A 23,443-nucleotide genomic window follows, 5' to 3' on the forward strand; every position below is an offset into this window, starting at 1 on the left:
TTCTCCAGGGTCCAGAAACCACCATTCCACATTCTGTCTTTATAAATTTGATTACTTTAGGTATCTCCAAGTGAAGTCATGTGATATTTGTTGTTTGTGACGAGCTTATTTCACTTAGTCCAGTGTCTGCAAAGTTTGTCCGTGTTACAGCATCTGTCAGAATTTCCTTTCTTTTTAAGACTGAGTAATGTTGCATTGCACGTACATGCCACACTTTGTTAAGCCACTCATCTCTCAACAGACACTTGGGTGATTTCCACCTTTCCACTATTGTGGCTAACTCTGCTATACGTATGGATCTAGAAAGATCTGTTTCAGTCCCTCCTTTTAATTCTTTTAGGTAAATGTGTTGATGTGGAATTGCTAAATCATATAGTAATTCCATAGTTTTTGAGGAATCCACATATGGTTTCCCTCAGCAGTGGCACCACTTCACACTTCACAGACCCACCAGCAGTGTATAGGGTTCAATTTCTCCATCTCCTCACCAACCTTGTGATTAAATAGTGTCTGCCTTTTTGCTAATAACCATCCTAATGGATGTGAAGTGTTATATCACTGTGGTTTAAATTTTTAATTAAAACAACTATCTAAAAAAATAGGTGACTTTTTATAGTACTTTTTTTCTTTCTGAAAACCATTTAGTATTTATAAAATCATAAGACAGGAAAAGGTTTTGGTGTGTTTCGTGTTTTATTTCTGTTCTTTGAATTAACCACAGATGTTAAAACTTTTTCACTTTTTTAATCATATAGAAGCTATTTTGTATAAATGTGTTGCTATCAATCTGATTTTTGCCACAAGACTTCCCATATCATAACTTCTGTCTCCTATTATATTTGTTTACACCCTTCTTCAACATTCCCCCAGCAATAAGTTTTAAGTTGAAGCCAGATAGACAAAAAACACAATCCCAGGCAGGCAATGCATGAACCAGAATGGTGTCCCAGGCCCCTGAATCACCATTTGGGTGGCTTGTGTCACCATCTCTAAGAGGCAGTGTTTCTGGAATTAGTTTAGGCTAAAAGATACCTAATATAGTCATCTACCTAAACACTCCACTCCCACACCAACTCACACAAACCAAACATTTTTAAAAAGCAAGCAGAATTGTTTGTCTTCTTATAGCTGTTTCTCTTTTGTAGATTGTATATGATGTTACAAATTCAACCCCAAGATTTTGGCCTTGAATCCTATAAACCCCAGCCTCTTGCTCAATTCAGATCTGCTCAATTCAGATGGTCACAACCACAAGTTGTTATCACACCCCCTACAATGGTTAGAGATTCTGGGATGGAAGGTCATTTACTAGAGCTGGTGGGAAACATTTTGGATCAGAGTGTGAAACTGCTATAAAATTTTTTGTGTAAGCTGAGAACTTAAACTCAAACTAATAGCTATACAGGAATTACAAGGAAAGCCATGATTCCTAGAGTATATTGGGGTGAACACAGGATTTAGAATCAGTTGTGGGCTTTGGTTCTCATTACTACCATTTGCTAGAGCTTACCCCTCTATAAAAATAAGTATACTATAATAATAGGTATTAACCAGTCTTAGGAGGGATCAAATGAGATACTCTATGTGAAAATTTACTTTAAAATGTGATTACTAGTTCCAATAATGAAAATAGCAATAGGTGTAAAATACTAATTCCCAGAATTCATTGCTAACTAAACAAGTAAATGTAGAGTTTGGGGGGAAATATTAAAGTGATTTGTATCCCAGGATAAGTGATTTTAATAAAGCACAGATGTTCAACTAGATAGTGGCAAAGTGCCACATACTAGATTTAGTACATAAGCAATGAATCTCCAGAACTCTCAGAAGAAAATGAATGAGAGTGCGAATGAATGGCTAAGTGAGAAGCCAGCGCAGCTGGAACCATGAAGTGCCTTGGAAAGATGAAGGTGCCTGAGAAAAGAGGGTGGCTATTTGCTAAGAGTAGAATGTACACCAGGGAAAGCTTGAAATTGAGAACATCACAATTTTAATGAGAAAAGGTGCAACCCAAAGTGAAGAGCCCCCATGGCAGCAAAGGTGAGAGCAGCTGCTCATCTGCTGGTACAGTCTGATTGTTGTGCAGTTATAAGAGAGAGAAAAGGTGGGGAAAGAGGTGTGAGATGATTATATGACTTAATCCTGATTACTGAATACTGAATGCATCTTCTTCAGAGTTCAAAAGGAGAAGAAATGAAATGAGAACAAGGGTGATGGGGTCCACGTTATCATAGTAGTAAAGTTTGAAAATATTATCCATTTCTCTTTGTGGAACCTTCCACAACCCTCCATTTGTAATGTATAATTTTTACTTTCTTCAAACCAAACTCTGACGAGCAGCTGCCACCTGTCTTGGTTAGTTTCTTGAATTCTTCCTCTTCTAGGCAGTTCCCTTCACACAGATTTTTTTCACACGCTGGGAAGGAAGTCTCTAGAAAACCCCACAGCTGGCCTCATCCCCCATTTTACTCAACGTGGACCATAATCTTCCAGTTTTCTAACTTCACGTCCAATGCAGAAAAGAAATTCACTGCCCAGAAACATTTGTCTGTGTGTTTGTGTGAAAAGGCTGAAGAGAAAGAAGAAGCATAATATTTCTATTTACCCCTTGTCAAACTGTTATCTTTCTCAGGCACCAATAATTTCAATCTCAAACTTCAAAGTAAGAATGTTCTGTTTTTTGCTGGTTTATACTATTTATATATTAAAATAGAACCAGCATAAGAAATTATAGTTGAAATTAAGGTGTCTTTGAGGTAAGATAGTTGGAGATACAGGAAAAATGAAAGAACTTGTATTATATTAAGGTTTGTACATTAAACATTATCCTAAAACCAACTAACCCACTAATATGAAAAACGAAAGCATTTTTCAATTATCCATGACTTCATTAGTTAAGATGTAAATTCTTAAAAGACTATTTTTTAATTTGGTATTTTTTATTTTATGCAGGCTACATGAATTATATCTTAAAGCATATGTAAGCTAAATTTTCTGTAAAAAAAAATTACAAAATGGGGGCGGTGCCTGTGGCTCAAAGGAATAGGGCGCTGGCCCCATGTACGGGAGGTGGTGGGTTCAAACCTGGCCCCGGCCAAAAACTGCAAAAAAAAAAAAAAATACAAAATGGAATAACAAAAATGAGTGGTTTGAGGGCTCTTTATTATTCTTTACTATCTAAATTCCTACTCAATATTCTCTGCAACCTATAATCATTCCTTTCACATCAAGAAGTCAAAACCTTACAGCAGAACAGACTTCAGAAACACAGAGAAAGTCACATTTGACTTCCTCATCCCTTAAGTTCAAGCCATCAGAGGCCATGACACAATCAAAATTGTGTCATGATATTTGGTAAGAGATATTTGGTAGGATAACCAGGAGGAGAAGGTTGAAAGTTCTAATTTGTAGAATGAGGTGATTTTGAAGCTCCTGGTTTATAAAAACAGAGGCTATACAAATCCAACTGATCAATATACGAGGTCACATAATTAAGTTCATGAACTCATCCTAGAAAAAGTGCTACCTACATACCTCATTGTTGAATATCACTATGAACACCAGATGGCCAAGGGGGGTACTTCAAAGGGGACCATAGCGGTATTCAGAAATGATGTGTGTAGCACATTTTCTGTGATGAGTTTGTGAACTTAATTGTTCCACTTTGTACGATGACAACTCTGATGGCCATTTCAGAAAGAATTCCAAAGTTGCTTTGAAGGGTGGGTTAGGTGCTGGCATCAGTGATAACTTCCCTAGAGGAAGTACCTGTAAGGTGACCGTAGCAATATTCAGCAGTGAGGTATGTAGGTAGCACTTTATCTAGGATATCTTTGTGAACTTCATTGTCCAACCAAGCACCTTGAGAATACAGGTGACAGCATTTGGGAGATGGACCATCTCCACCTAAGCTTTACTACCCTGCTTCCTCTACTTTAATTCATCCTAGAAGAAATAACACAGTAGAAACAGGCAAGGGTCCAGAGCATCCGTACCCACAATCACCCTGGAGCGAGCCATGGTGCACTGTGACATCTGCAGAGGGTTTCTGCCAAAGCCTTCAGGCCAGCCTCTGAGGGGATGTGTCTATCTGGGCACACACAACACCCAGAGACACACCATCTATAAGTGAGATGTTTTCTTCTTACTACATTGCACCTGACAACAGAAGGCCATCATGGCAGGACACTGCTGGCTGCTAGGATAGTTGCAGTTCTATCCCCACCTTCACAAGTCACAGAACAAACCTACTAGGGTTGTCACAATCAGGGCTGGCACTGCTGCTTCCGCCACCAGCTCCTCCTACCTATGGTCTTGCCCAGAGCCTGCAGCAGCCAGCTCCTGCCCCAAGAACTCAATTTGCGGTGAGAGACAAGTTCCCACATCCTGTTGCAGAGAGGCCTGGTGTTCTCTCCAGCCTCAGAGACTCAGCCGACTGGAATCCATCACAGCCCATTTGCAACAAAATAGATATTCTGTTAGTCAGCTCTTAAGAAGAGATTCGTGTGCTTCCATTTATTAATATCCTCTGCTATTTCTTTTCTTAAGGTTTCATAGTTTTCTTTATAGAGGTCCTTCACCTCTTTTGTTAGGTATATTCCTAGGTATTCCATTTCCTTTGAAGCTATGGTGAAGGGAGTTGTGTCCTTAATTAGCCTCTCACCTTGGCTGTTATTGGCGTATACAAAGGCTACTGACTTGTGGATATTGATTTTATATCCTGAGACACTACTATATTTTTTGATGACTTCCAGGAGTCTTGTGGTTAAGTCTTTGGGGTTGTCTAAGTATAAGATCATATCATCAGTGAAGAGGGAGAGTTTGACCTCCTCTTCTCCCATTTAGATGCCCTTTATTTCCTTCTTTTGCATAATTGTATTAGCTAGAACTTCCAGCACTATGTTAAATAGTAGTCGTGATAGAGGACAACCTTGTCTGGTTCCGATTTTAAGTGGAAAAGCTTTCAGTTTTACTCCATTAGATAAAATATTACCTGTAGGTTTGTCATAGATAGCTTTGACCACTTAAGGCTGGGAAGAATCAACATTGTTAAAATGTCTATACTTCCCAAAGCAATCTACCAATTCAATGCCATCCCTATTAAAATGCCAACATCATACTTTGAAGACTTGGAAAAAAATAATTCTTTATTTTGTATGGAACCATAAAAAACCCCATATACCTAAGGCAGTTCTTTTTTTAGGGGGGTGGGGTTGGAGTGGGGACAGAGTCTCACTATGTTGCCCTTGGTACAGTGCCATGGCATCACAGCTCACAGCAACCTCAAACTCTTGGGCTTAAGTGATTCTCTTGCCTCCCAAGTAGCTGAGACTATAGGTGCCCACCACAACAACTGGCTATTTTTTTGTTACAGTTGTTTAGCTGGCCTGGGCCACCCTCGGTGTATGTGGCTGGCACCATAACCACTGTGCTATAGTGGTGAGCTGCTAAGGCAATGCTTAGTAATAAAAATAAAGCGGAGGGCATCAGCACACCAGACTTTAGGCTGTACTACAAGGCCATAGTGGTCAAAACAGCATGGTACTGGCTCAAAAATAGAGACATAGACATTTGGAATCAAATAGAAAACCAGGAAATGAAACTAACAATGTACAGCCACCGAATCTTCCATAAATCAAACAAGAACATATACTGGGAGAAAGAATTCCTATTCAATAAATGATGCTGGGAGAACTGGATATCCACATGTAGAAGACTGAAACTGGACCCGCAGCTTTCTCCACTCACAAAAATTTATTCGAGATGGATAAAAGACCTAAATTTAAGGCATGAAACAATAAAAATCCTCAACGAAAGCATAGTTGAAGATATCAGCCTGGGAAAAATTTTATGAACGTTTCCATGGCAATTGCAACAACAAAAAAAATAAACAAGTGGGACTTAATTAAACTGAAAAGCTTCTGTACAGCTAAGGAGGCAACAACCAAGGCAAACAGACAACCTACACAATGGGAAAGGATATTTGCATATTTTCAATCAGACAAAAGCTTGATAACTAGGATCTATAGAGAACTCAAATTAATCCACATGAAAAAAAACCAATAATCCCATATATCAATGGGTAAGAGACATGAATAGAACCTTCTCTAAAGAAGACAGACAGGGCGGCAGTGCCTGTGGCTCAAAGGAGTAGGGTGCCAGCCCCATACACCAGAGATGGCTGGTTCAAACCCAGCCCTGGCCAAAAAAAAAAAAAAAAAAAGAAGAAGAAGAAGACAGACAGACAAATGGCTAGCAATCATATGAAAAAATGCTCATCATCCCTAATTATTAGAGAAATGCAAATCAAAACCACCCTGAGATATCATCTAACTCCAGTGAGAATGGCCCACATCAAAAAATCTCAAAACTGCAGATGCTGGCGTGGATGTGGAGAGAAGGGAACACTTTTACACTGCTGGTGGGACTGCAAACTAATGCAACCTTTTTGGAAGGAAGTATGGCAAACCCTCAAAGAACTCAAGCTAGACCTCCCATTTGATCCTGCAATCCCATTACTGGGCATCTACCCACAAGGAAAAAAATCCTTTTACCACAAGGACACCTGCACTAGACTGTTTATCGCAGCTCAATTTACAATCGCCAAAATGTGGAAACAACCTAAATGCCCACCAACCCAGGAATGGATTAACAAGCTGTGGTATATGTATACCATGGAATACTATTCAGCCATTAAAAAAAATGGAGACTTTACATCCTTCGTATTAACCTGGATGGACGTGGAACATATTATTCTTAGTAAAGCATCACAAGAATGGAAAAACATGAATTCTATGTACTCAATTTTGATGTGAGGATAATTAATGACCTAGCACACAGTGGGGGATGGGGAAAGGGGAGAGCAGAGAGAGAGAGAGAGAGAAGGGAGGGAATGGGGGAAAGGAAGAGCAGAGAGTGGAAAGGAAGGAGGGGGGTGAGAGAAGGAAGAGCAGAGAGAGGAAAGAGGGAGAGGGTGAGGGGTCTCGATGTGTGATATACTTTTGGGGTGCAAGACAGAAGTATAAGAGGGACTTTACCTAACAAATGCAATCAGTGTAACCTGGTATCTTGCACTTTCAATGAAAAGAAGGAGAAGGCTAAGGAAATCATTTCCCCAACTACCATCTGTGTGATTAGTCATGGCGAAATTCAAGTACACACAGTCCATCAGCCCGTATGTCCATTGCATATTATGGAAAGAGATGTGCCCTTGGGGGCTGGCGGGTGATGTCTATTTGGGGACAGTGTGCTGTGTTTAAGGAAAGAAAGTAAAACTAGGTCCCTGCTTTTATATCTGTTCAGGGAAAAAGAGTACACACATTAAGCATGAAAATTATAATTCATTATGTACCTAAATATTTAGACAGTGTTAATGGAGATGAAAGTTCATGGCTTTATTATCTATAGTGGAACTTGCCATCCATGTTTGTGAAGGGTGTTTTCAGCCAGCTTCCATTAGCTCTAATTTTCCAACCAAAATCAGTTAGTTTTATTATATAATTTCTAGAAATAAAGAGCTCTCTGAAAGTTTATTTTTGGATTAAAATAATTGCCTTTTCCAAGTATACGAGATATAGCAGGTCAAGCCCCATTAAAGAGAAAAAGCAGTGTGTGTATGTGTGTGTGTGTGTGTGAGAGAGAGAGAGAGAGAGAGAGTGTGTGTGTGAGTGTGTGTGAATGCACAATCATGCATAAATTGAGAGGGGTGGAGGGCTTGGTCAAAAGGGATGTGTTTGTCATTTTCTTTAATTCAGATGATGTTAACACTAACACTGAATACTGTTGCTCTACAAAAGTTTGAATTGCTTGAGTCTATTACAAATTTATACCAGCCTGCTTCCTGTCCTTCTTTTCTTTTTTCTTTCTTTCTTTTTTTTTTTTTTAAGACAGAGTCTCACTACGCTGCCCTCGGTAGAGTGCCGTGGCGTCACAGCTCACAGCAATCTCCAACTCTTGGGCTTAAGTGATTCTCTTGCCTCAACCTCCCAAGTAGCTGGGACTACAGGCCCCCGCCACAATGCCCAGCTCTTTTTTATTGCAGTTGTCATTGTTGTTTTAGCTGGCCTGGGCTGTGTTTGAACCTGCCAGCCTTGGTATATGTGGCTGGCGCAGTAACCACTGTGCTACAGGCGCTGAGCCTGCTTCTTGTCTTAAGAGTGGTATAACTTTCTCCAGCTTAGGGATGAAATTTATATACTTTTTGTTTGTTTGTTTGTTATACCTTCCAATCAGTCCTCAGCAGAGCAAGTCCTAAGTTCGAGCAATGTGACTGCCACCCCCACAAAGGTTCAGGCCCTCCTCTGTAGCTTGCCACCTTCCCCTGCCTCCTTCCTTCCCCATGCCCCTTGTACAGTCAATCTCTGAACCCTTAAGCAGGGCTAGGACTGACATCCTGGAACCTTTTTTCCTTATGAGCCCCCTCAACAGCCTTGTGTTGTCCTCTGACGTTGTCGTGACAAGGGTCCTGTTATAGGCAACAGTTGCAGTGGCAGGAAAAAAATGTGTCCCATGAGAAGATCTAGCAATTCCAATAAAGTAAGTCAGGGGTAACAACATAATTTCAACATAACAACAAAAAGAAAACCCACATAAGGTAAAAATTTATCAATGATTTAAAAAAAAAAAAAAAAACTTGTTGGCTCAGTTCCTGTAACCCAGTGGTTACAGCACTAGCCATATACATGAGGCAGGTGGGTTTGAACCCAGCAGGGGCCAGCTAAACAACAATGACAACTGCAACAAAAAAATAGCCGGGCATTGTGGCGGGTGCCTATAGTCCCAACTACTTGGGAGGCTGAGGCAAGAGAATCGCTTAAGCACAAGAATTGGAGGTTGCTGTGAGCTGTGACACTACAGCACTCAACCAAGGGTGACATAGTGAGACTCTGTCTCAAAAAAATATATATATATATTGCTAGTCATTTACTGCCTCCCTCATGATCAAAAGCATTGCACGCAATCAAGTGAAGTCATTTTATTCCCTTTTTTTGTGGGCTCTAACCAGGGAAAGATCACAGCACCCACAGGAATAATTCATTCTCCTCTTTGCTATACTTGAAAAAGTGTCACAAGCACATCTTAAGGAGGTCAAACTGGCTTCAAATTTATTTTAGAATCATTAGTTACCCACAATTCATGGGTCAGTTTTATTTATTTTGAATTTTACCAAGCATACTAAAAATGAAATCTTTAAAGGCGTGTAACTCCAAAAATCTTCTGTCATGGTAAAATTTTATAACATTTAGTTTCTATAGTTATTTGTAGGTTTTGATGGTACTCTATTACAAAAATTAAAAGCAGACTTTTGGGTAAGGTATTTTTAATAATTGAAGAGCAATAGAGTTAGATTAGGGTTTCTCAAGCTTGGTACTATCAACATCTCGGACTGATAATGTTCCTTGTAGGACGCTGCCCTGGGCAATGCAGCATCCCTGGCCTCTAACCAGTGGATGCCAATAACACCACCCCTCTTCCCTGGCTGCTCATTTCAATGGAAAACGCTTCCAGACATTGCCAAACATCCTCTAGGGGGAACAATTGCCCCCAATTAAGAACCACTGGATTAGTACAATATCCAAGAGATATTAAAGACATGAATAATAAAGCAATAAACCTAAAACAAAACAGTACCTTGTTCCCAATAACAGAAAGAACTTCTTTTTAGTTTTCCATGTAGAACTATGTAAATGAACTAACTACAAAGGGAACATTTCCCTGATACAAACAGTTTCTTGATAGCTGTCCTCATGCTATCTCGGCCTTTGACTATACATTTGGTTCATTACCTTTATGTAGATTGTGAAACTTATGAAAAAAAAAAAAAAAGATTTTTCTAGAAGCTGCGATTGTTAACTGGACAGCCAGGGAATGTAACACAAGCTTTTTTAGCTAAAGCCATCTTCCCAGGGACTATAGCAAATGGTGTGCTTACACCAGTGAAGATACACAATGTTGGGGAAGAGCAAAGTATATGGGGGATGAAAGAAATTGATTTCTATGAAGAGAGTTTCCACTTTTATATCTGTGTAATTATAGAGCAATGTTTGTGAATAGTTTGGGCTCAGTGTTACATAGGCACCGAACTGATAGAGATCGTAACAGATTCCTTCAAATGATTTTGGAGAGGAAATTTCAAGTAATTTGAAATGAAGTATTTGTTTTACCAAAAGAATCACAAACTCTGAAATATTATAGATTGTGAAAGACCTCCTCTTAAGAGTAAGTAGGCCAGTCATGGTGGCTCAGGCCTGTAACTCTAGCACTTTGGGAGTCCAAGATGGGAGGATTGCTTGAGGCCAGGAGTTGAAGGCTAGCCTGGACAATATATTAAGACTCCCTCTCTTCAAAAAAATTGAAAAAATAGCCAGGAATGGTGACACCCACCTGTGGTCCCAGCTACCTGGGGGGCTGAGGCAGAAGGCTCACTTGAGCCCAAGAGTTTGAAGTTACAGTGAGTTATGATCATGCCTCTGAACTCCAGCCTGGGTGACATAGCAAGGTCCTGTATCTAAAAAATCAAAATAAAAATAGAATAAGTAGAAGCCCAGTGTAAAAATCATTAAGAGGTTAAAAAAAAAAGTAAGGAACCAAGGTTCAAACCCAGTTCCATGCTCTTGCCAGGCTGTCTTCCTGCAGGCTCAGCCTCACTTTCCTTTCCTGTGAAAGGGAGCTAGATTCTCGTACTGTTGCTGAGAGAATGAGATGGGATGAAATAGAAGCGAGCACACCTATTTGCCCACTAAATGGGGGCTCTTACCACCCGGGGAGGAAGTCACATGGGGGACAAGTGGAAGCGCTTGAAGAGCTGCCTGAGTCAGGGGAGGGGGCAAACCTCCCGGGCGAGACAAGAGCTGGTTTTGCTCCTTGAAGGATGAAATGTGTTTGGGCATGTGACAGTGAAAACCAGGGGACAGTGAGAAAGAAGAAAACACTTTAAGGTAGGGAAAGAGGAATGGATTGTCACAGCCGTGTGTGTAACTTTAGTGATTCGTATTTTTAAGCCTGAAATTTTCAAATATTTTTAAAAGACCTAGAAAATTTCAACTCTATTCGTTTGAGAGAAAGAACAAACACATCATTAATTTTCCCAGATTAAGTGAGGTTGTATTCAAGGTGAATGCCTGCTGCCTTTGCTAAGTAACACCTTAGTTCTAGGTCGGGAGGGCAGAGATCCTGTAACAGGACCTCTGAGTAGGAGTTGTAAATGTAGAAAGAAAAATCTGGAAATGAGACAGCCCCTGTTGCTTCTTCCTTACCTATGCCAGGTCCCTGCAGACCATGGCTTCTAGACAGGATCAATTCTAAAAGTGGGTCCATCTGTCTGCTAGTCTGGATATAGTCTAATCATTAAGGACTAAACATTTACAAATTAGTTAAAAGAAAAAACCCTCATGCCTTCATTTTATTACTTACTTATAAAAGTGAGTGAAGTTTTCTGCCCCATCTCCTTGTTAGCAAACAGACCTCAAATGTGGACAGGAGCAGAAAAGAACCTGCAAACCACAGAGATGTTAAACATGGCTGTGCTGTAGAAAGCACGCAGCCTCCACTTACCAAACTTACTTTCAGTTTTGAGTGTGATTTCTATTTTACAGTCTCGACTATAAAATATGGAAGAAATCATATTTTAGTCACTTCTATATTTTCTCAAATAAAACTTAAAAAGTACTACATACCAAGTTAGAGTAAATCCAACAGGAGAGCTAGAGAAACAGTGAGAAGAAAGAGAAAAGATTTGTTACTTAAGAAAAATATGACTGAGTCAGTCAAAGATGACCAAAAGAAAAAGTAATATGCACAACAATAGCCCTCCCCCTTCAAGAACCTCTCACAACTTCTTTTGCTATGGAGGAAGATAATGTTACAATATCTCGCTAACCAATCAGCAACGCTACGGGCCTCAAACCAGGAAGCCCTTTAAGGTGTAGTATTTTAAACACTACAAAAAAGACTTCTGTCTCTCAGTTAGTTTTTGTTCCCTATGCTTGTAGGATGGAAGAGCAGATGTGAAGTCCCTCATGGCGAAATTTAACACAGGGGGCAACCCAACAGAGGAGGTCTCAGTCAACAGCCGACCCTTCAAAGTCACAGGACAAAACTCACCTTCAGGAATACAAGCAAAAAAGAACTTGTTCAACAACCAAGGAAATGCCAGCCCTCCTCCTGCAGGACCCAGCAACGTACCTAAGTTTGGGTCCCTAAAGCCACCTTTGGCGGTGAAGCCATCTTCTGAGGAAAAGCCTGACAAGGAACCCAAACCTCCATTTCTAAAACCTGCTGGAGTGGGCCAAAGGTTTGGAACACCGGCCACCCCGGCCCTCAGAGACCCTGAGGTGAAAGCAGGATTTCTGAAGCCTGTAGGCCCCAAGCCCATCACTTTGCCCAAAGAAGATTCCAAACCTGTGTTTCCCTGGCCTCCTGGAAATAAACCATCACTTCACAGTGCAAATCAAGACCATGACGTAAAGACACCAGGCCCAAAACCTGGGCCTGCTCCTCCAGACCCAGAAAATGAACAGAAGCAGGCATTCCCAAAGTTGGCTGGGGTGAAAGGCAAATTTATGTCAGTATCACAAGATCTTGACCCCAAACCCCTGTTTCCCAAACCTGCCTTTGGCCAGAAGCCGTCTCTTAGTACCGAGGACTCCCAAGAGGGTGAGAGCCCCACTAAGAATTCGTCTCTACAGAAAGGCACCCCAGCTCCTCTGGGAGCGAGGACCAAAGGTGGCCCTTTAAAACCAGCAAAGGAAGACCTAGAAAATAAAGACCACACAGGTGATACATCAAGTTCACCTTTTCCTGGAGTGGTTCTGAAACCCACTGGGAACAGAGGAGGCCTAGGCCTCTCCAAAAATGGTGAAGACAAAAAGGAAGATAGGAAGATAGATGCTGCTAAGAATATCTTTCTCAGCAAAATGAATCAGGAAGAGTCTACCTCTGGGGCTCCTCCCGCCAAGTTCCCAAAGGCCCCTTCTAAGCTGACCATGGTGGGGCCATGGGGCCAAAGTCAGGAGAAGGAAAAGGGAGACAAGAATTCAGCCACTCCAAAGCAGAAGCCATTGCCTCCCTTGTTTACTTTGGATCCACCTCCACAAAAGCCCAGCAGACCACCAAATGTTGACCTGTCAAAATTCCAAAAAACCACTTCTGGAAGCAGTGAGTACATTTTCATTTGCTATTTAGTATGATTTGTTCCATAGCAGAGGGTGTTTTAGCTTCAGAGAGAAATTTGTAACAAGGAACAAGTCCGTAACTAGTACTCTTGAGTATGTGATGCATTTTTTTTTGGCATTTTTTCCTTCTGTGTGGGAGGTCTGAGAAAGCAGGAAGCCTCGGTTCTGTGTAGGCATTCTGTGAGAAAATGCCTCGGTGGCTGGTTTGGGTTTGGGGGGTTTTTTTTTTTAAGGCGTGGTGAGGGGAAGCAAAGGAAGGCATCCATTTGATTGATAAGTGTTTTTGCTCAATAATAACCACTGCACTTTTCTCCTCAATTGAGTTTCATTTCCATTGGATGAGACTGAAGTATGTTACCCTTACTGTCACAAAGGAATTAAGCAGAAAAGTGAGAATATCTCTATAAAGAAGTATTTTTTGGCAATGTATGAGGCATTTTTTATTGTCACAACCAGGGGCGTGCCACTGGCAGCTAGTGAGAGGAGGCCAGGTTGCTGTTCAACGTCCTACAATGCACAGAACAGCCTCTTCTTGCACTAGAAAGAGTCATCCAGGCCAGAATGTCAGTAGCACAGAGATGAGAAACCCTTAAATGATTTCAAATATCCACACAATTCATTGTGTTTCTTAAGCCCAATATTCAAATAAGAACAAGACTCTTATGAACTGGTATTTTGTGTTTTATATTTTAGCAGTTTGGGTTTTTTTTTTTTAATTTCTCTGTATAAAGTTTCCTGAACTTTTCTCATTCATAATGTACTGTATAGCTAGGAAAATAAGCCAGACAAAGGGGTACATTATTCTCCTGGGAAAACAGTTTAATTTTCTGCCAGAGATGTCACTGCTGTACTCTAGCTTGATATTGAATGACTTGGTAAAATTTGTACCCTTGCGTAATGATGAGAGAAGCTCCCACATGCCTCAGATGATTAATGTTTTGGGCAAACGACGTGCAGCTAGCATTTACTGGTGAAGAGGAGAAAAGGATGTCTACAAGTAACCACAGCACTTAGTCATATTTTTCTTCTTACAAAAGTATGTTCCAGTTAAAGCAGTTGTATGCCTGAAGGTCTATTCTTATTTTTGCCATGTAGAAGCATCTTGCGAGATGTCAGCTGCCTGAGCCCAGTATTCTCTTTGTCGATAAACAGATCAGTGCTCAAGTCCTCCATTCATTCTGCTGCACAGAAATCAAGTTTGAATGACCCCATGCCCATCTGTCTTCTAAAAAGATTTGGCATCATTACACATGATGTCACCTCCTTATTTGGAATCTTGTTTCCACACTTGTTCATAATTTGAAACTTACTTTTGTGAGACTTTCTAAAAGGCCCCTTATCTCTTTTACTTATTTCTTCTGTACCTTGGATAAAACATCGATGATGATAACCCCAAACCATACCTAGCTAGGCAAGAATTTTCAAATACCAAGGCTTCAGGATAAGTTATTTGATGCATGGTATAATTTAAAAATTTAACCATTTGCTCGTAATAAGATGGGAACAAAAGGTGATTATAAGCTTTAGGAAAAAATGAGCTTCTATTACTAAATGTAAGGTTTAATAGAAACTAACTAGAGCCAAGTGAAATGCTTTGCTGGTGAATTTGGAGATTTATTCCAAAAATGAAATTCTTTTTTGGTATCAGAAGTAATTATACTAATGTCCATATTAACTAAGGCTTTATCTAGTAACCCTGTAGGTTTTTAAAACTCAAATACCACCCTCTTAGCCATGTGCTTCACTCTTTTCTTTCCAGGTTCACATCCAACTCTTTAAACCTCTTCCCCAGATGTGCCCTTGACATCTTTTATCGTCTTGGTCTAATATACTAACATTTAAATATTTATCACTCACGGAGGACTTGTTCTATGGCAGGTACACATTACCCTGTTTATTGCTCCCAAGCCATGAAATAGAGATGAGGTAACTTACCCAGAGTCATAACATGACTCAGCAGGGCCTGAGCTGATCTCATGTCTGTGATTCCATAAACCACGTTCCCACTACTGTCCCACCATGCTGGGCTTCCTCTCTTGAAACATAGGCTGTCACAAGATGATATATCAAGGATACATGAAACCCAAAGAATCCTCCTTCCTCTCCCTTTCTCTGGCTTTTGGTCAAAAAAATGTCTTTTTCTTTTATCATTTTGTAAATACCACCCTAAGCGCCCTGAAGGCAGAGATCAGTCTGCTTGCCATTCTGTCACCATTTGGAACATAGCAGTAACATAAAGCTCTGGTTCGCCCACAGAAGTCTCTCTAAGCATAACTTAGTTGCTTCCAAATTTCTCAGTATTATATTTCAATATTCTCTATACAGTTCAGCGGTTACTTGAACAAATTAGATAACCCGGGCCAGTAGACTTGCACACAAATGAGGGGAGCTTTGATGCAAAATGAATTTTATACAGAGCATCTATCTTGCCTATCTATTTAGCCCATTTACCTGTAAGCCGTATGCTGGACTCTACCAGGTTGCTTTTCTGAATGTGGAACTAACAACTTTTTTTTCCTAAGAACCATTTAAGATTGCAAAGGCTTAGCTAAAAAAATCAAAGCAAAACAAAACCCTCCAAAGTATCAAAATGTTCTCTGAGGTAACCTTTCCTTTGGTTCCTGGGCCAGCCTGAAAGACTTCCTCCCAGGCATCGGCACCAGGCCATGCCAGTAAAGTTTGGATCCTTAAGAACCTCTGGCCTGACTGAGACAATTGAATGTTAAAGTTCGTAAACATCTGGAGGGAAATAGTCAGTTCAATTATTTTTGTAGACTTGTTCTTAAAGCTGGAGAGAAACCAAGACTGACTTTCTCATGGGTTAGCTCTAAGAAGGATCACACTGCACTTGGCAGCACCCAGGCTGAGCCAGCATCCCCGAGGACATTGACAAAAGGCGTACCCCCTCCTTGTCTGTATAAGTGTCACTTTCACGGATCCAGCCTACAGCAACTGGAAGTCAGAAGGTGCGGGCTACTTTCATCAGCAAGGAACTTGTTTCCAGGAGTGGGTGAGATTTTCCTTCACAGACCCCAAAGCTATCACCTTTTCTTTTCCCTTTGTTCTCCTTTTACATGTGGTCTCTTGAAATGACCTTACAGAGTATTAGATATTTGTGCATTAAGACCCGTTTTATATCAGTCTGTACCAGTGTTTTCTCCAAGTTGTTGCTCCAAACCATTACAGGGAGAGAAGTCTATGTTCAAACACATTTTAGAAATGTGGGGATAACTGCTTTTCTTTACAGCAGAATTTCCCTAAGCACTAATGTGCCACTGTACACTTAGAGTCTAAGGATTGACCAGGTACATAAGCAGCAGATCCCAAGACACTTTTCCTGTTTCAGGATGCTGAGACACTGGAGGCAAAGCTGTCTCATACACAGACTAGAACTGGAAGTCACTCAACGGGGTGGCTCAGCTTCAGGGGACCCTCTTCAGCAAGGCTCTCCAAACATCCTCCACTCCTGTTCTTAAGAGCCTGGCTTGCTTTGGCTCTATTCCAACTCAAGCCACATCTATTTCCCTTGCCCTCTTTGACCCCTGGGGAGCACTTTTCCAGAAGACCTCCAGGGCTTTCTACTACTTCAGGTGGCAACTTCTGAGGAACCAGTTGCTGTTAATTAGGCAGCTTACCTGGGTTGAGCCCCATGATGGAATTGTCTCAGAAAGATGCTCCTCTCTTAACCACACAGGCCCTGGTCACACCTCATCAGCTTCCTCTATCTGCACTTGTTCCTCTTTAAGTTCAAAACTTCTCTCATCACCTCTTCTAAGACCAACCAGCAACTTAGTCTAAACCTGGTTCTCTTGAATAAACCATTCTCTACTGTTTCTTATCCCAACAGCATCCCCTGGGCTCCCAAATACAATTTACCATTTTTATAAACACTCTATGTGGTCTTTTCTTCAAAATCCTAGCATTTAAAACATTATTGTGGAGAAGTCTAAGGCCCACTTGAATTTCCTGCTTTGAAAATGATTGGATTTTCTGTTTGGATTCCCAAAGAGAGCTATTCCTCCTTTAGGTTTACCAACTTAGCCAGGATGTGCCTGTGTCGATGATTTCATCACCAGTACTCCTCTCGGAGGCTCAGGAAATGTTCTGTTCTATATGTGTGCACAGGGATCACACTGTTTCTTTTGATCTGGCAGATGGATGACAAGTTCCAATCTAGTGTGATAAATTTGTTTTCCCCTCAGAACTGCAAATAGAGTTCTGAATTTGGCTTTGAAGCCGCTCTTCTATGGGGTGAATGGTTGCTGTGCTGGCCTCCAAAGCCCTCCTTACTGGGGACCTGGATTCTATTCCATTTTCTGCAATTTCATTCAGTTCCCTGTACCAAGGCAGGACCAGCCCTGGCGGCTCATCCACCTCCTGCTTCTGGCTTGATCCTATTGTCGTGTTCAGGGATTTTACATCAACTTGCCTCCTGAGGCACCAGAGCCTTTTGTTTCTTCATCAAGTTTATTATGAGGTTATTTTCCTTTCTTATGGGATGGCTGCTAGTGGGTTTTAGACAATGTTTACCCTGCCTTTTTGTTTTGTTTTCATTATTTTTATTTGGGAATTGAAAGAGGGACATCCTGCAAGTCCCCTCCTATCATTATTTAATACCAACTAAATACTTTAATTACAGTCTAGGGATTAACCACAGTTCCTAAAGGAATCATCAATTCACCTTTTCACGAGGCAGGCAGAAAAGTGGCAGAAAGGAAATTAACATAATTGAAGGTCTGCTGTGGTACTCAATTTAACCTTCAGAATTCTTTCTGCTCAGGCACAAATTATTCATTCAATATTAATTTTAACTCTATGGTAGTTCACGTTTATCATTTAGTTTACAGGGAAGAGTTTCCTTACTCACCAAGTTTATAAGAGGAACTGTAGACTTTCTTTTTTTTTTTTTTTTTTTTTTTTTGGTGTGGTTTTTGGCCGGGGCTGGGTTTGAACCCACCACCTCCAGCACATGGGACCGGCGCCCTACTCCTTGAGCCACAGGCGCCACCCACTGTAGACTTTCTTAGTTACAGGAAAAGACATTTCTGTAAGACATAGTTTAAGGCAATATGCCCTGATTTCTCCTGTTGTTAAGAACCCTTTCTGTGATCGAGAAGCTGAAATTTATATTCTTAAGTAGCTTAAAAATATATCTGAGAATACTGTCCATTCAGCTGGCCCTGTATCAACTTCAGTAGTTTTTGCACAACATAAAGAAGATAGAACTACTTGTAATGTAAATGTTTTTCCAATGGCCAACTAACCTTCAAATAAAATGTGTGAGGCATTATTAGATGACCTAGTACACATCAAATTTGATCAAATTTATGTAATCCCTAAAATACTAAAGTCAGTTAAATGAAATTATAATGTATTTAAGAAAGGAAGAAGATTGAAAGAAAAGTTTAATAATAAAATACAAATGCATAAGGCTAATAATCAAATACTACAAAATCTCTTTCTGATTTGCATTTAATTATGCCTACACACATCACACAAAAAACTAGCAAGGAAGACGGGACAAATGTTATGTTGTGATTCAGTCTGCTTGTTGAGCAAAAGAGGCCTTACTTCACACAGTCTGCTAAAATAAATTCCAAGCCAACTCAAATAAAACCCTTTTATAAATGATTATATTATAAATTTGCATATGGTATTAAAGGCTGCTGTTTCTTTGCCCTAATTAAAACTATTTCTGATATGATAGGTTCATATGCTATAAGCATGCTTTGTGCATGTTTTTTTATTTTGGAAACAAAATGAAATTGACTTCGCTAATAAAAGAATAACTCTAGCTATTGGGAGAACAAAATATGCCTCAGGAGCAGAAATCCAGCTACCTGTTTCTATAAAAATATCTGGAAATGTCCTATCCTTTTAGAGAAGATACAATCATGATCGTTATGGCATGGCTGTACAGCCCAGGGAACCATCTGGAGCAGGAGACTGTTTGCTTCTCCAGCATATGAAAAATAAGGAAGAAAAAATAAGTCCAAAAACTGGAGATTGTCATATCAACCACTAGTGAATATGAATAGATAAGGAAACATCTCCTCGTCTATTTAAATTACTACCAAAGAAAAGTGATTACACTTCATTCTGTCTGGCATGTCAAAGGTAGAAAAAAACATCTAAAACACTCAATAGCAATAGATATAATCAGGAAAAAGCAACAGAAGATGAGACATCTGGTTATAGAAAACAATCTAAACCAAAAATCTTACGAGGTCTCCCCCGCAAAGTAAGAGCCTACATTGTAGAATCAGCTGCTGGTGTGCGTTGTAACAGTCGCCTCTCTCTGCAGCTGCGAGACTGCACACCACAACGGCTTGTGCAGCCTCAGTCCTGACAACAGAGGCTGTGTTTTTCTAGGGGTGGTAGGAGGTCTCCTGAGGTGACGAGGGCCACACATAATACCACTCTCTTCTCTTTTTGTGGTTTTCTTACAATTCACAGAACAAGAAGGTCACTCATCTGATTTCCAGATGCAACCCATGGGGCAGCAGGCTCAGTACAACCAGGCCACTAAAAAACCATCCTCCCTAAAAATGGCAAGGTAGATAAATATCTCAGATATCCAAAGCATGTTCACCTTATTCTGGAATAAGATGTATTCATCTATTAGGAGGTAGAGAACAATTAGTGCCAAAAAAGAGTCCCCTTAGTGTGTCAGGCCCTACTGAACTTCCTATTTCTCTTCTAAATTGTCACCTTAAAGAAGTTGAGGTGGCCTCGGGTGCTCTCTCAGTCCCAGCAGCTTCTCTGGGACTTCTGTTCTCCAGTCTTTCACTTCCAATTCATCTAGTGTGGGTAGAAAAGCTGACACCACACACACACACACACACACACACACACACACACTACACACACACAGCTATGACTTGCTCCTCAGTCATTTTTCAAAAAGCAGTTTTATGCAGAAGGCAGATAAAGCAAGTCTATTCAGAGCATCTCAGTCATCCATGCTTCTCTACATTAAAGAAGTTACATTAAAGAAGTTTGTTCATTTTTTTGTTTGTTTGTTTTGAGACAGAATCTCACTGTGTCGCCCTCAGTAGAGTGCCATGGCGTCACAGCTCACAGCAACCTCCAACTCTTGGGCTTCAGTGATTCTCTTTCCTCAGCCTCCCAAGTAGCTGGGACTACAGGCTCCCACCACAGTGCCCAGTTATTTTTTTGTTGCAGTTGTCGTTGTTGTTTAGCTGTCCCAGGCTGGGCTGGAATCCGCCAGCCTCAGTGCATGTGGCTGGCGCCATAACCACTGAGCTGTGGGCCCCGAGCCCATTAAAGAAGTTTTTTAGACCTAATACGGGCCATTAGAGAAGCAGGAAATCTAACTCCTTTGTAGGAAGGGATTTCTCTGAAGCCTTTGAGTTCTCATTTCTCATGGAGGAGAAATGAATCCTTTATCTGGCTGAATGATGCGCAACCAGATAAAGTTTGTAGATGTCCCGTGAGATCTCTACAAGGCAGTCAGTGACTCTAGCTTTCTGATATTGCCTAATCTGTTTGGGGGGAGCTACCACGAAACCTAGTGAGGAACGCTCCACTACCATCCCCCAAACAACCATCCTCCCTCCATGGTTCCACTTCCTTCTTCTTTCTCATCTTCTAAGCTATGATTCTTTTTCAAGAACATTAATTCTTTTCCATTTCTTCTACCATCACCACCAATCTCCTTTCTTTCGGATCAATGAAGCCCCCAGAAAATACTGGGCTTAGAGAATGTCAACAAGGTTGCTGAATTCTGAACTATTAAAAAAGCACAGAGAATTAACAAGTGTCAACGTGGGGCGGCGCCTGTGGCTCAAGGAGTAGGGCGCCGGTCCCATATGCTGGAGGTGGTGGGTTCAAACCCAGCCCCGGCTAAAAGCCACAAAAAAAAAAAAAAAAAAAAACAAGTGTCAACGTGATTTTGAAATGAAAAAGCTAAGGTAGGAAATACAAAAGCTGCACTTCTGTGCTCCTTAAAATTAGGATAATGTTAGTTCTGCACATGATCTCACATTTTGAAGAAAAAAAATCTAATAAAGCCCTCTGCAGAGGGATAAATGAATGAATGGCTTGATTTCTCAGGGGGATTTCTGGCTCCCAGCTCCTGCTCCTTCTGACTTGGATGGGTTTGGGGATTGCTTTCCGGACTCTGAGCTGTACTGAAATAATCCAAATAAGGACTCAGCAGTTTTTAATTCATTTTCACTGCAGAACATCAAGGTATTTCTGTGCGAGGCAGACTTCACCGAAGGTTTGAGGAGGCAGAGGGATTTACATTGCACTTTGAACTAGAGACTTAAAACTGAATATTGACAATTTCCCTTCTTTCAAAATAGCTAGGTATTTTGCAATGTGGGCTCCTGCCTTCTCCCTGTGGCTCCCCCTCTCCTTTTTTCCTCATTTCTTGTTAATGGCAAAAAATAAAAATATTCCTTCCATTTTCTTATTCAGAGTAGTTCAGCTATCTCCAGTCCATACCCTTCAACTCATCTGTGGTCATCCTTTGCATGTAAGCAGAAGTTCCTCATTCAAAGGCCTCCTTCCCAAAAGAAATCTGTTGGAAGAAAAGGCTGGGGAAGGAAGTGGGTTTGTTGCTATTAATAGTCATTATTTCACTAGAAATGAACTGCTGATGAACAGGCTATATCCAGAAGAAATGGGCAATTCCAGCATGAGTACAGGAACTGAATTGTCCTAACTCGTGTGATAGTCAGGTTGTTTTATCATCTATTTTCAGTGCCTAAGAACCAGAGAGCCTTCCTTAAAAAAGAAATCCAGGAAGAAACGTTCTACCAGACCTGGGATTTGAAGGCTTTCAGGTTCTTTCCTGAGTTAAAATATTACGAGTATACCCCAGCCAACCAACATGTTTTTCTAGTCTTCCTTATCCTTGTAAACACTAAACGGGTCTCCAAGGAGAAAGATGGACAGAATGGGCAGAGGTTCTGAACAACAGCGTATGTATCATCTGCTCAGAAGGAGCAAGGAAGCATCAGAACTGGGCTTTCGTCTCTCAAAAGTTCTCACAGTTTAAGTTGCTTAGGAATGTCCTCAAAGTTTCTATTTCAAGAGATTGAGGGTGGATCCCAGGCATGGGAAGAGTTATGAAGCTTTACCAGGTGATTCGAACGCAAGGTGTCCAAGATCACATTAGGAAATGTTGCAGAACTAAGAGAACTATTAGAGCCGGGGAGGACGGGGAAGGTGGGGAGAGGAAGGGTTTCTAAGCCATAGGCATTTTTCACAAAATAAATGAAATGCTGTAACACAGAGACAGATAGGATTCTAGAAGTTCATGGTTACATCAACACATGCAAATGTGTCCGTAATCCATTTAAGCAAGTAGTGCGTGCCCTCTGGTTGGTCTCATACATTTGCTTAGTTGGGGAAACTGCGCAGGTGCTATTCAAATTTACCATCTTGGATGGCATAGTTCTGACCACCTGATCTGGGTGAACACCAGAGTCCTGAAAGTCCTTGGCTATGGCAGGTGTTAACCCTTTAATCCCAGGGTCTCGGTGTGATGTGTGGAGCCCTGGAATGCTGTCGCTTTTTCACTGCTTTGACAATTGGTGCTTAAGTCATGTACTCCAGGTGGCCACCAGCCTGGAGGGGTGAGGCAGCGCTCCACTCACAAACACCTGTAATCAAGGCCTCTTGCTGCTCTCTCCCTCTTCTCTTTCTTCCTTTTTTCTGTTCTCTATTCATTTTCATTTTTCTTGCACTTCTTCCCTAAAATGGCCTTAAGGTTTGCTCCATACATCACTTTTTACACAGCACATATAATTACTATTCATTAAATTACAAAAAGGAAAATGTACTTAGCCCTAGTCAAAGGGAAAAAAAAGAAGCACTAAGATAAATGAACTTTGAAAATCCAGATAACTATGTGTCACTGTAAGAGCTGCTGTTATGATGATAGAGGCCAAATGACAATGGAGCCCACAGTCCTGCCCAACATGACCACACTTGTTCCTTTGGGAGGTCTCCAGGCTTGGTAATAGGTCTTGCCACCCACCCAAACTGACCCAGAAGGCTAAAGGGTGACGGGAGCTAAAAGCTGTGCATATTTTTATTCTCCGAATCTGATCAGTGCCCAAGTATAACTGGCTTACTCACCCCACTATCTAGATATTTCACTATTTGATAATAATATTCATCTTGTTCTTCAGTAATATTTTAGTGTATTAAGTATCTAATCTTCAGAATAAGTCTATGCTCAGATAGTACTTAAAAGAAATTAGGCCAATGCAGAAAAAGAGCTAGGCAGTTATCCT

At 40.8% G+C, this 23,443-nt stretch overlaps 1 protein-coding gene across 3 annotated transcripts in view; it reads left to right on the forward strand.

Moving 5' to 3' along the window:
• Positions 1-23,443, forward strand: part of FYB1 (FYN binding protein 1) — a 168,853-nt gene that overhangs the window by 48,722 nt on the left and 96,688 nt on the right. For all 3 annotated transcript variants that reach the window (XM_053591798.1, XM_053591791.1, XM_053591801.1), the window contains exon 2: positions 11,991-13,155. In XM_053591798.1, the coding sequence (XP_053447773.1) occupies positions 12,018-13,155 (1,138 nt within the window). In that variant the 5' untranslated portion in view covers positions 11,991-12,017. The remainder of the gene's footprint in view (positions 1-11,990; positions 13,156-23,443) is intronic.

This window comes from Nycticebus coucang, chromosome 1 (genome assembly GCF_027406575.1).
Source record: "Nycticebus coucang isolate mNycCou1 chromosome 1, mNycCou1.pri, whole genome shotgun sequence".
In the NCBI taxonomy this organism is placed as follows: Eukaryota; Metazoa; Chordata; class Mammalia; order Primates; family Lorisidae; genus Nycticebus; species Nycticebus coucang.